Source organism: Chiloscyllium plagiosum, unplaced genomic scaffold, assembly GCF_037043375.1.
Source record: "Chiloscyllium plagiosum isolate Xiang-an unplaced genomic scaffold, Cpla_swu_hap1 HiC_scaffold_13, whole genome shotgun sequence".
NCBI classification, from domain to species: domain Eukaryota; kingdom Metazoa; phylum Chordata; class Chondrichthyes; order Orectolobiformes; family Hemiscylliidae; genus Chiloscyllium; species Chiloscyllium plagiosum.
The window spans coordinates 83657318-83670916 of NW_028270151.1; the positions used below are offsets into that span (position 1 = coordinate 83657318).

The window sequence follows — 13599 nt, forward strand, 5'->3', positions numbered from 1 at the left end:
AACTTGGGGAAACCGCTCTGCCCGCCCTCTGGTTTACACAGCATCCCTCCCCGCCGAGCAACAAGGACTGTTCGTTCAGCTAGCGCCGGCTCCCAGACCGCGGAGTCCCCGCTCAGAAACGGTTCATACAGGACACAGGGAGAGGGAGCCAGAACAAATGCTCCCTTTCACCAGACCCACAATTACCCCGGTACCCACCCAGAGCCCAATTACCCCTCAACAGACCCACAATTACCCCAGCACCTGTCCGGAGCCCAATTACCCCTCACCAGACCCACAATTACCCCAGTACCTTTCAGAGCCCAAATTATCCCTCCCCGGCTCTCCAATTACCTCCACCACCTATCAGAGCCCCAAGTGCCCCTCACTACCCACCCAAGGCCGATTTAATTCTCACTCCTCACCAGAATCCACCCCCTACCAGAGCCCCAATTACTCCTCATGAGAGGCCCATCTTGTAGAGTAAAGGCTACTACTTAAATATGTCAATAGTGTATATCAAACATGGAAGAGATCACATGCTGAAGATATTATTCCCATTTACCCCTCACTCCTCATTATTCCTTGATTGTCAGGTAGAGGAGCTCCAGTTATGTAAAAACAGGACTGCAGATGCTGGAAACCAGAACCTAGATTAGAGTGGTCCAGTTATACAGATCGTTTGGAAAACATGCAAAAGCTGTAAGGGGATTTTACAGATGTGTTTGAAGTCATGAGAAGTCTCGACATAGTAAATGGGGAGACACTGTTCACGTTGGGTAGAATTAAAAATCACACCACCAGTTTATAGTCCGACAGGTTTATTTAAAATTACAAGCTTTCGGAGCACTGCTCCTCCTTCCCAGGTAGTAAAAGATCAAACTGCCATACAACTCGTGCAATGTATTAGAAAAACCAAGATAGCTGTTAAATCTTTAATCACTTAGGAGGTATACAGGTTTTGATTGATTAGTATGTGAATCCAGAGTTTCTTTCCAGTCACAGCCCTGACATAAGTTAAGGTTTTATCAATATATAAAAAAAGGACATCTCAGCTCAGACAATGCATTAAGTGTGTGAGGTTAGAGTCTGCCTGTGTCCCAACCTGGAGTCAGATTGGTTTTATTTCCAAAGTAGGAATTTATAAAATGTCACATTGACTGACTGCCTACAGATTGTGTGCTTTTTGAACAAAATAGAATGTATCCGCAAATGTGTATGTCACACACTTTCTCTCTCCCTCTCTCCCTCACACTCACACACACACACACACACACACACACACACTCACTCACACACACACTCACACACATACACATTTAAGTCTATGGGGTGAATTTGCATTTGCAGATTTGTATTTACTGAACCCCTTTCCAATCCCATCCCAGCAACCCCCACCCTCATTATTTTTTGTAATTATCTTTATTTTAAACTTAGTACAGTTATTTCCAACCCAAGTCTCTCTCTCTCTCTCAAACTGAATTGTTAAATTCTATCATGTTATGGTCACTGCTTCCTGGGGGATGTTTAACTCTGAGAACATTCAGTAAATGTGCCTCGTTATATATCACCCGATCCAAAGTAGCCTGATCATTGATTGGATCGCCAACATATTGTTCTAGGAAACTAAATACACTCTACGAAATCTTCGTTGTGAAATGAATTCAAGCCAACCTCAGTGTCACACGTTGCTCAGATATTTAGCATGGGGTGTGGGCATCACCGGGAAAGGCCAGCATTTTGTTGCCCATTCCTATTTGCCTTGCTGGGTGGGTGGCTTGCTGGGGTTCAGTGCCAGATGAAGTAAGAGCGGTAGATTTCCTTCCCGAAAGAGCATTACTGAACCAGATGGGGTTTATTATGGCAATGGTTGCTGTGAGATTACTTTTTAGTTGTGCTGAATTCAGATTTCACTGATTGCCGCAGTGGGATTCAAACCTGTGTCCACTGAATGTTGGCTAAGGTTGTGGATTGCTCATCCATCAACACCAGGGCACGATCCCACCCCCCCTCCCAGCTGCTTTGTTTTAACAAAAACAGAGTTGGTTCATGAACATTCTTCATTGAGGAGGACCTGCCACTTTGACTCTGATCACGCCACCACCCCCCCCCCCCCCAATCAATAACTCCATCGCCCTCTTTACAGAGGTTGCCAAACCTGCAAATTATTTCCAACGTTTTCTGACTTTCTCTGTTGCTTGCTGAAGTAGAGGCACCTGGAGATGAATCAGACTGGGTCGCGAGGGTGTTGCCCATATCAGTTCAGGCTGAACCACAGGTGTGGCCTAAAGCTGATGTGAAACCCATTGCATTTGCCAATCAGGCCCACTGCAGTCCCACTGGGAAGGTTAACTGTGAACAGCTGATGGCAGTGTGCACCGTGCTCTCCTTATCAGCTACTGGGTCCAGTGAGAGCCCCAGAAGCTTCACCTCAAAGGCAAGTACAAAGCTGTTACCTCACAATGTTGTGGGTCTGAGATTTAGGTCCGAATGGCCGATTAATTTCTCGTCCCTGAGGAGATTGGAGTGTTGTGAGAGTGAAGGGCTGTATGGGATAGAGTGAAGGGACGGTCTGTGAGAGTAAGGGAGGTCTGTGAGAGCGAGGGGGTGAGGGAGGGAGGTCTGTGAGGGGGTAGGGAGGGAGGTCTGTGAGAGCAAGGGGATGGGGAGGGAGGTCTGTGAGAGCAAGGGGATGGGGAGGGAGGTCTGTGAGAGCAGGGGGTGGGAGAGGGAGGTTTGTGAGGGGGTGGGGAGGGAGATCTGTGAGAGCAAGGGGATGGGGAGGGAGGTCTGTGAAGGGGTGGGGGAGGGAGGTCTGTGTGTGAGGGGGTGGGGAGGGAGGTCTGTGAAGGGGTGGGGGAGGGAGGTCTGTGTGTGAGGGAGTGGGGAGGGAGGTCTGTGAAGGGGTGGGGGAGGGAGGTCTGTGTGTGAGGGAGTGGGGAGGGAGGTCTGTGAGAGCGAGGGGGTGAGGGAGGGAGGTCTATGTGAGCGATGGGGTGGGGGAGGGGTGGGGGAGGGAGGTCTGTGTGAGCGAGGGGGTGGGGAGGGAGGTCTGTGAGGGGGTGGGGAGGGAGGTCTGTGTGAGCGAGGGAGTGGGGGATGGAGGTCTGTGTGAGTGAGGGGGTGGGGGAGGGTGGTCTGTGTGAGCGATTGGGTGGGGAGGGAGGTCTGTGAGGGGGTGGCGGAGGGAGGTCTGTGAGAGTGAGGGGGTGGGGAGGGAGGTCTGTGAGGGGGTGGCGGAGGGAGGTCTGTGAGAGTGAGGGGGTGGGGAGGGAGGTCTGTGAGGGGGTGGCGGAGGGAGGTCTGTGAGAGCAGGGGGTGGGAGAGGGAGGTCTGTGAGGGGTGGGGGAGGGAGGTCTGTGAGAGTGAGGGGGTGGGGAGGGAGGTCTGTGAGAGTGAGGGGGTGGGGGAGGGAGGTCTGTGAGGGGTGGGGGAGGGAGGTCTGTGAGAGTGAGGGGGTGGGGAGGGAGGTCTGTGAGAGTGAGGGGGTGGGGGAGGGAGGTCTGTGAGGGGTGGGGGAGGGAGGTCTGTGAGGGGTGGGGGAGGGAGGTCTGTGAGAGTGAAGGGGTGGGGAGGGAGGTCTGTGAGAGTGAGGGGGTGTGGGAGGGAGGTCTGTGAGAGTGAGGGGGTGTGGGAGGGAGGTCTGTGAGAGTGAGGGGGTGTGGGAGGGAGGTCTGTGAGAGTGAGGGGGTGGGGAGGGAGGTCTGTGAGAGTGAGGGGGTGTGGGAGGGAGGTCTGTGAGAGTGAGGGGGTGGGGAGGGAGGTCTGTGAGAGTGAGGGGGTGTGGGAGGGAGGTCTGTGAGAGTGAGGGGGTGTGGGAGGGAGGTCTGTGAGAGTGAGGGGGTATCTGCCTTGGTTGCCTCAAAGACATTTAATAATGCAATTCCAAAGCTGAAAGCCAAGGCAACTCAATGGAGTAGCCCTAAATAAAGGTCATTCTAGTGACTTCTGTGGTGCTCCACTGGGTTACACCTGAGTACACTGGGCTAGTAAAAGGTGGGAAGGGGTTTTCTTAAATGGTAAGGGTTGTCGGGCCTGCCAATTCTATGCATATCACCCCAGCTTCATACAAGAGCAGCATCAAATAACTACGTGGCAATTGGCAAGTGAATACATCACTTTGTGTCATAGTGCGAACATCGACCAAAAATACAGCCAAAACATCCATTGATGATCTGGATGGAGCACAGGAGAACTTGCAGACAGCTGATGATCATGAGCGTGGAGAACAAGGTGACATTCCACAGCACAATGTTCTTGGGCCTTTCACAAATTGTCCACAGTAATGGATTTTGCAGGTAACTCTCGGTGCTGCAGGCAAAACGTACAAACACGACAAATAGTTAAGTCTCAAATACATCAGAAAACCATGAGCATGAATGATAAAGCCTAATAAAGGGGTGATGCTCAGTGTTCCAATTTATTAACCCGAATGTATTGTCACACGCAACTCCGATCAATCTGACTGCACTGCTGAACCGAGCTTCAAACTGACTGTTCTGTCACACTGAGCTCTGATCTATCTGACTGTGCTGTTACACTGAGCTCTGATCTATGTGACTGCACTGTTACACTGAGCTCTGATATATCTGACTGTACTGTTACACTGAGCTCTGATCTATCTGACTGTGCTGTTACACTGAGCTCTGATCTATCTGACTGTGCTGTTACACTGAGCTCTGATCTATCTGACTGTGCGGTCACACTGAGCTCTGATCTATCTGACTGTGCGGTCACACTGAGCTCTGATCTATCTGACTGTGCGGTCACACTGAGCTCTGATCTATCTGACTGTGTTGTCACACTGAGCTCAGATCTATCTGACTGTGCTGTTAAACTGAGCTCTGATCTATCCGACTGTACTGTTACACACAGCTCTGAGCTATCTAACTGTGCTGTCACACTGAGCTCTGATCTATCCGACTGTGCTGTCACACTGAGCTCTGATCTATCCGACTGTGCTGTCACACTGAGCTCTGATCTATCCGACTGTGCTGTCACACTGAGCTCTGAGCTATCCGACTGTGCTGTCACACTGAGCTCTGAGCTATCCGACTATACTGTTACACACAGCTCTGGTCAAACAGACTGTGCTGTTACACTGAGCTCTGATGTATCTGACTGTGCCGTTATACTGAGCTCTGGTCAAACAGACTGTGCTGTTACACTCAGCTCTGGTCAATCCGACTGTGCTGTTACACACAGCTCTGAGCTATCCGACGGTGCTGTTACACTGAGCTCTGATCTATCTGACTGTGCTGTCACACTGAGCTCTGATCTGTCTGACTGTGCTGTTATACTGAGCTCTGATCTATCCGACTGTACTGTTACACACAGCTCTGATCTATCTGACTGTACTGTTACACTCAGTTCTGATCTATCCAACTGTGCTGTTACAAACAGCTCGGAGCTATCCGACTGTGCTGTTACACTGAGCTCTGCTTTATCCGACTGTGCTGCTACACTTACCACTGGTTATGTGACTGCTCTGTCACACTGAGCTCTGATCTATCTCACTGTACTGTCACACTGAGCTCTGATCTATCTCACTGTACTGTCACACTGAGCTCTGATCTATCTCACTGTACTGTCACACTGAGCTCTGATCTATCTCACTGTACTGTCACACTGAGCTCTGATCTATCTCACTGTACTGTCACACTGAGCTCTGATCTATCTCACTGTACTGTTACACTAAGCGCTGATCTCTCTCACTGTACTGTTACACTAAGCTCTGTCCCATCACACTGATCTGGTCAATCCGATAGTGCTGTTCCATTGGTCTCGCGTCTATCAGACTGTGCTGTTATGCTGATGTCTGGTTTAGCCGACTGTGGGGTTACACTGAGCTCTGATCCATCCGACTGTGCTGTTACACTGAGGTCTGATCTTTGCAACTGTAATGTTACACTGACATCTGGTCTATCTGACTGTGCTGTTACACTGAGCTCAGATCTATCCGACTGTGCTATTACACTCAACTCTGATCTGTCCAACTGTGCTGTTACACTGAGCTTTGATTTTTCCGACTCTGCTATTATACTGACCTCTGGTCTATCTGAGTGTGCTGTTGAACAGAGCTCTGATATATCTGACTGTACTGTTACATTGAGCTCTGGTCTATGTGCCTGCTCTATTACACTGAGTCTGTCCTAACTCACTGTACTGTTACGCTGAGCTCAGTCCTAACTCACTGTACTGTTACACTGAGCTCTGATCTACCTGACTGTGCTGTTACCCTGAGCTCTGGTTTATCCGACTGTGCTGTTACACTCAGCTCTGGTCTATCTGACTGTGCTGATACACTGAGCTCTGATCTGTCCGACTGTGCTGTGACATTGATCCCTGGTCTATCCAACTGTGCTGTTACATTGAGCTCTGGTCTATCCGACTGTGCTGTTACACACAGCTCTGGTCTAGGAGTCTGATCGGTTACACTGAGCTCTGTTCTATCTCACTGTACTGTCACACTGAGCTCTGATCTATTAAAACTGTACTGTTACACAAAGCTCTGATCTATCCGACTGTACTGTTACCCTGACCTCTGATCTATCCAACTGTGCTGTTATACTGAACTCCGATCTATCCGGCTGTGCTGTCACACGGAGCTCTGATCTATCAGACTGTACGGTTACACTGAGCTCTGATCTATCAGACTGTACTGTTACACTGAGCTCTCATCTATCAGACTGTGCTGTTACATTGAGCTCTGGTCAATCCGTCTGTGATGTTACACTGAGCTCTGATCAATCCGACTGTGCTGTTACACTGAGCTCTGGTTTATCCGACTGTGCTGTTACACTGAGCTCTGGTCTATCTGACTGTACTGTTACTCTGACCTCTGGTTTATCTGATTGTGCTGATACAACGAGCTCTGATCTGTCCAACTGTGCTGTTACACGGAGCTCTGATCTATCTGACTGTGCTGTTACACTCAGCTCTGGTCAATCCGACTATGCTGTTACACTGAGCTCTGATCTATCTGACTGTGCTGTTACACTGAGTTCTGATCATCCCAACTGTGCTGTTACACTGAGCTCTGGTCAGTCTGACTGTGCTGTTAACACTCAGCTCTGATCTATCTGACTGTGCTGTTACACTGAGCTCTGATCGATCCAACTGTGCTGTTATACTGAGCTTTGATCTATCTGACTGTACTGTTACTCTGAGCTCTGGTTTATCCGACTGTGCTGTTACACTGAGCTCTGGTCTATATGACAGTAGTGTTACCCTGTGCTCTGGTTTGTCCAGTTGTGCTGTTACACTGAGCTCTGGTCTATCTAACTGTACTGTTACGCTGAGCTCTGATCTATCTGACTGTGCTGTTTCTCTGAGCCTTAGTTTATCCGACTGTGCCGTTACACTGAGCTCTGGTTTATCCCACTGTGCTATTACCATGAGCTCAGATCTATCCGACTGTGCTGTTACACTGAGCTCTGGTCAATCCGACTGTGCTGTTACACTGAGCTCTGGTCAATCCAACTGTGCTGTTACACTGAGCTCTGGTCAATCCAACTGTGCTGTTACACTGAGCTCTGGTCTATCTGACTGTACTGTTACACTGAGCTCCGCTCAATGTGCCTGCTCTGTTACACTGAGCTCTGTCCTATCTCACTGTATTGTTACACTAAGCTCTGATCTATCCAACTGTGCTGTTACATTGAGCTCTGGTTTTTCGGACTGTGCTGGTCCACTGACCTCTGAACAATCTGACTGTGCTGTTACACTGTGCTCTGATCTATCCGACTGTGCTGTTACACTGAGCTCTGATCTATCCAACTGTGTTGTTACACTGAGCTCTGGTCTACCTGTGAGTACTGTTACCCTGACCTCTGATCTATCTGACTGTGATGTTACACTGTACACTGAGCTGTGGTCTATCTGACGGTGTTGTTATACTGAGCTCTGATCTATCCGACTGTACCATTACGCAAAGCGCTGATCTATCCGACTGTGCTGTTACTCTGAGCTCTGGTCTATCTGACTGTACTATTACACTGAGCTCTGGTCTATGAGCCTGATCTGTCACACTGAGCTCTGATCTATCAAACTGATCTGTTACACAAAGCTCTGATCTATTTGACTGGGCTGTTACACGGAGCTCTGGTCAGTCCAACTGTGCTGTTAACACCCAGCTCTGATCTATCTGACTGTGGTGTTACCCTGTGCTCTGGTTTATCCGATTGTGCTGTTACACTCAGCTCTGGTCAGTCCAACTGTGCTGTTACACTGAGCTCTGATCTATCCGACTGTGCTGTTATACTAAGCTTTGATCTATCTGACTGTACGGTTACACTGAGCGCTGATCTATCCGACTGTGCTGTTATACTGAGCTCTGGTTTATCCGACTGTTCTGTTACACTGAGCTCTGGTCCATCTGACTGTAGCGTTACCCTGTGCTCTGGTTTATCCGATTGTGCTGTTACAATGAGCTCTGATCGATCCAACTGTGCTGTTATACTGAGCTTTGATCTATCCGGCTGTGCTCTCACACTGAGCTCTGATCGATCTAACTGTGCTGTTACACTGAGCTTTGGTCTATCAGGCTGTACTGTTACACTGAGCTCTCATCTATCCAACCGTGATGTTACATTGAGCTCTGGTCTATCCGACTGTGCTGTTACACTGAGCTCTGGTCTCTCCAACTATGCTGTTACACTAACCTCTGATCTATCTGACTGTGCTGTTACACTGAGCTCTGGTCTATCTGACTGTGCTGTTACACGGAGCTCTGACCTATCTGACTGTGCTGTTACACGGAGCTCTGTCCGAACTCACTGTACTGTTACACACAGTTCTGAGCTATCCGACTGTGCTGTTACACACAGCTCTGATCTATCTGACTGTCACTGTTACACTGAGCTCTCGTCTATCAGACTGTGCTGTTACACTGAGCTCTGGTCTATCCGACTGTGCTGTTACACTGAGCTCTGGTCTATCTGACTGTACTGTTACCCTGACCTCTGATCTATCCAACTGTGCTGTTATACTGAACTCTGATCTATCCGGCTGTACTGTCACACTGAGCTCTGATCTATCTGACTGTGCTGTTACACTGAGCTCTGGTCTATCAGACTGTCACTGTTACACTGAGCTCTCGTCTATCAGACTGTGCTGTTACACTGAGCTCTGGTCTATCTGACTGTGCTGTTACACTGAGCTCTGGTCTATCTGACTGTACTGTTACCCTGACCTCTGGTTTATCAGACTGTGCTGATACAATGAGCTCTGATCTGTCCAACTGTGCTGTTACGCTGAGCTCTGTTCTATCCAACTGTGCTGTTACACTCAGGTCTGATCTATTTGACTGTGCTGTTACACGGAGCTCTGATCTATCTGACTGTGCCGTTATACTGAGCTCTGGTCAAACAGACTGTGCTGTTACACTCAGCTCTGATCATCCCGATTGTGCTGTTACACTGAGCTCTGGTCTACCTGAGAGTACTGTTACCCTGACCTCTGATCTATCTGACTGTGATGTTACACTGTACACTGAGCTGTGGTCTATCTGACGGTGTTTTTATACTGAGCTCTGATCTATCCGACTGTACATTACGCAAAGCGCTGATCTATCCGACTGTGCTGTTACTCTGAGCTCTGGTCTATCTGACTGTACTGTTACCCTGACCTCTGATCTATCCAACTGTGCTGTTATACTGAACTCTGATCTATCCGGCTGTACTGTCACACTGAGCTCTGATCTATCTGACTGTGCTGTTACACTGAGCTCTGGTCTATAAGACTGTCACCGTTACACTGAGCTCTCGTCTATCAGACTGTGCTGTTACACTGAGCTCTGGTCTATCCGACTGTGCTGTTACACTGAGCTCTGGTCTATCTGACTGTACTGTTACCCTGACCTCTGGTATATCAGACTGTGCTGATACAATGAGCTCTGATCTGTCCAACTGTGCTGTTGCGCTGAACTCTGTTCTATCCAACTGTGCTGTTACACTCAGGTCTGATCTATTTGACTGTGCTGTTACACGGAGCTCTGATCTATTTGACTGTGCTGTTACACTGAGCTCTGATCTATCTGACTGTGCCGTTATACTGAGCTCTGGTCAAACAGACTGTGCTGTTACACTGAGCTCTGATCATCCCGGCTGTGCTGTTACACTGAGCTCTGATCTATCTGACTGTGCTGTTACACTGAGCTCTGGTCATTCTGACTGTGCTGTTAACACTCAGCTCTGATCTATCTGACTGTAGTGTTACCCTGTGCTCTGTTTTATCCGATTGAGCTGTTACAATGAGCTCTGATCTATTTGACTGTGCTGTTATACTGAGCTTTGATCTATCTGACTGTGGTGTTACGCTGAGCTCTAGTTTATCCGACTGTGCTGTTACACTGAGCTCTGGTCTATATGACAGTAGTGTTACCCTGTGGTGTGGTTTGTCCAATTGTCCTGTTACAATGAGCTCTGATCTATCCGACTGTGCTGTTTCTCTGAGCCTTGGTTTATCCGACTGTGCTGTTACACTGAGCTCTGGTTTATCCCACTGTGCTATTACCCTAAGTACTGATCTATCTGACTGCTGTTACACTGAGTTCTGGTCTATCTGACTGTACTGTTACACTGAGCTTCGCTCTATGTGCCTGCTCTGTTACACTAAGCTCTGTCCTATCTCACTGTACTGTTACACTAAGCTCTGATCTATCCGACTGTGCTGTTACACTGAGCTCTGGTTTTTCGGACTGTGCTGGTCCACTGACCTCTGAACAATCTGACTGTGCTGTTACACTATGCTCTGATCTATCCGACTGTGCTGTTATGCTGAGCTCTGGTCTACCTGTGAGTACTGTTACCCTGACCTCTGATCTATCTGACTGTGATGTTACACTGTACACTGAGCTGTGTCCTTTCTGACGGTGTTGTTATACTGAGCTCAGATCTATCCGACTGTACCATTATGCAAAGCGCTGATCTATCCGACTGTACTGTTACACTGAGCTCTGGTCTATGAGCCTGATCTGTTACACTGAGCTATGTTCTATCTCACTGTCCTGTCACACAGAGCTCTGATCTAACAAACTGTACTGTTACACAAAGCTCTGCTCTATCCGACTGTGCTGTTACTCTGAGATCTGGTTTATCCAAGTGTGCTGTTACATTGAGCTCTGGTATATCTGACTGTGGTGTTATACTGAGCTCTGATCTATCCGGCTGTGCTCTCACACTGAGCTCTGATCGATCTGACTGTACTGTTACACTGAGCTCTGGTCTATCAGACTGCGATGTTACACTGAGCTCTCGTCTATCCAAATGTGCTGTTACACTGAGCTCTGGTCTCTCCAACTATGCTGTTACACTGAGCTCTGATCTATCTGACTGTGCTGTTACACTGAGCTCTGATCTATCTGACTGTAATGTTACACTGAGCTCTGGTCAATCCGACTGTGCTGTTACGCTGACCTCTGGTTTATCCGACTGTGCTGTTACACTCAGGTCTGATCTATTTGACTGTGCTGTTACATGGAGCTCTGATCTATCTGACTGTGCTGTTACACTCAGCTCTGGTCAAACAGACTGTGCTGTTACGCTGAGCTCTGATCGACCCAACTGTGCTGTTACACTAAGTTCTGATCTATCCGACTGTGCTGTTATACTGAGCTTTGATCTATCTGACTGTACGGTTACACTGAGTGCTGATCTATCCAACTGTGCTGTTACTCTGAGCTCTGGTTTATCCGACTGTTCTGTTACACTGAGCTCTGGTCTATCCGACTGTGCTGTTACTCTGAGCTCTGGTCTATCCGGCTGTGCTGTCACACTGAGCTCTGATCGATCTGACTGTGCTGTTACTCTGAGCTCTGGTCTATCCGGCTGTGCTGTTACACTGAGTTCTGGTCTCTCCAACTATGCTGTTATACTGAGCTCTGATCTATCTGTCTGTGATGTTACGCCGAGCTCTGATCGACCCGACTCTGCTGTTACTCTGAGCTCTGGTTTATCTGACTGTACTGTTACCCTGTGCTCTGGTTTATCCAATTGTGTTGTTACAATGAGCTCTGATCTATCCAACTGTGCTGTTACTCTGAACCTTGGTTTATCCGACTGTACTGTTACACTGACCTCTGGTCTATGTGCCTGCTCTGTTACACTGAGCTCTGTCCTAACTCACTGTACTGTTACACTAAGCTCTGTCCTATCACACTGAGATCTGATCTATGTGACTGTGCTGTTACACTGAGCTCTCATCTATCTGACTGTGCTGTTACGCAGAGCTCTGATCTATCCGACTGTACTGTTACCCTAAGTTCTGATCTATCTGACTGTGCTGTTACACTGACCTCTGGTCAATCTGTTTGTGATGTTACACTGAGCTCTGATCAATCTGACTGTTCGCTTACACTGTGCTCTGATCTAACCGACCGTGCTGTTACACTGAGCACTGGTCTATCTGACTGTACTATTACCCTGACCTCTGGTTTATTCGATTGTGCTGTTACAATGAGCTCTGATCTATTTAACTATGCTGTTACGCTGAGCTCTGATCTTCCGATTGTACTGTTACACTGAGCTCTGATCTTCCGACTATGCTGTTACACTGAGCTCTGATCTATCCGACTATGCTGTTACACTGAGCTCTGATCTATCCGACTGTGCTGTCATGCTGAGCTCTGGTTTATCCGACTGTGCTGTTACTCTGAGCTCTGATCTATCTGACTGTGCTGATACATTGATCTCTGGTCTATCTGACTGTGCTATTACACTGAGTATTGATCTATCCGACTGTAATGTTACGCAAAGCACTGATCTATCCGACTGTGCTATTAATCTGAGCACTGATTTATCCAACTGTGCTGTTACACTCAGCTCTGGTCTATCTAACTGTGTTGTTGCACTGCGCTGTAATCTATGTGACTGTGCTATTACACTGAGCTCTGGTTTATCCGACTGTGCTGTTACACTGAGCTCTGGTTTATCTGACTGTGCTGTTACCCTGAGCTCTTGTTTATCCAACTGTGCTGTTGCACAGAGCTCCTGATCTATCCGACTGTTCTTTTACACTGTGCTCTGGTTTATCCGACTGTGCTGTTACACTGAGCTCTGGTTTATCAGACTGTGCTGATACAATGAGCTCTGATCTGTCCAACTGTGCTGTTACGCTGAACTCTGTTCTATCCGACTGTGCTGTTACACTCAGGTCTGATCTATTTGACTGTGCTGTTACACGGAGCTCTGATCTATCTGACTGTGCCATTATACTGAGCTCTGGTCAAACAGACTGTGCTGTTACACTCAGTTCTGATCATCCCGACTGTGCTGTTACTCTGAGCTCTGGTCATTCTGACTGTGCTGTTAACACTCAGCTCTGATCTATCTGACTGTAGTGTTACCCTGTGCTCTGTTTTATCCGATTGAGCTGTTACAATGAGCTCTGATCTATTTGACTGTGCTGTTATACTGAGCTTTGATCTATCTGACTGTACAGTTACACTGAGCACTGATCTATCTGACTGTGGTGTTACGCTGAGCTCTGGTTTATCCGACTGTGCTGTTACACTGAGCTCTGGTCTATATGACAGTAGTGTTACCCTGTGGTGTGGTTTGTCCAATTGTCCTGTTACAATGAGCTCAGATCTATCCAACTGTTCTGTTTCTCTGAGCCTTG

The 13599-nt window shown here is 48.1% G+C and overlaps 1 protein-coding gene across 1 annotated transcript in view; it reads right to left on the reverse strand.

The window, feature by feature from the left end:
- Positions 1 to 3824: 3824 nt before the first annotated feature.
- LOC148148359 (transmembrane 4 L6 family member 5-like) overlaps positions 3825 to 13599 on the reverse strand; it is a 55007-nt gene continuing 45232 nt past the window's right edge. Inside the window, exon 4 of the mRNA XM_087993265.1 lies at positions 3825 to 4290. Coding sequence (XP_087849391.1) covers positions 4095 to 4290 — 196 coding nt within the window. The 3' untranslated portion in view covers positions 3825 to 4094. The remainder of the gene's footprint in view (positions 4291 to 13599) is intronic.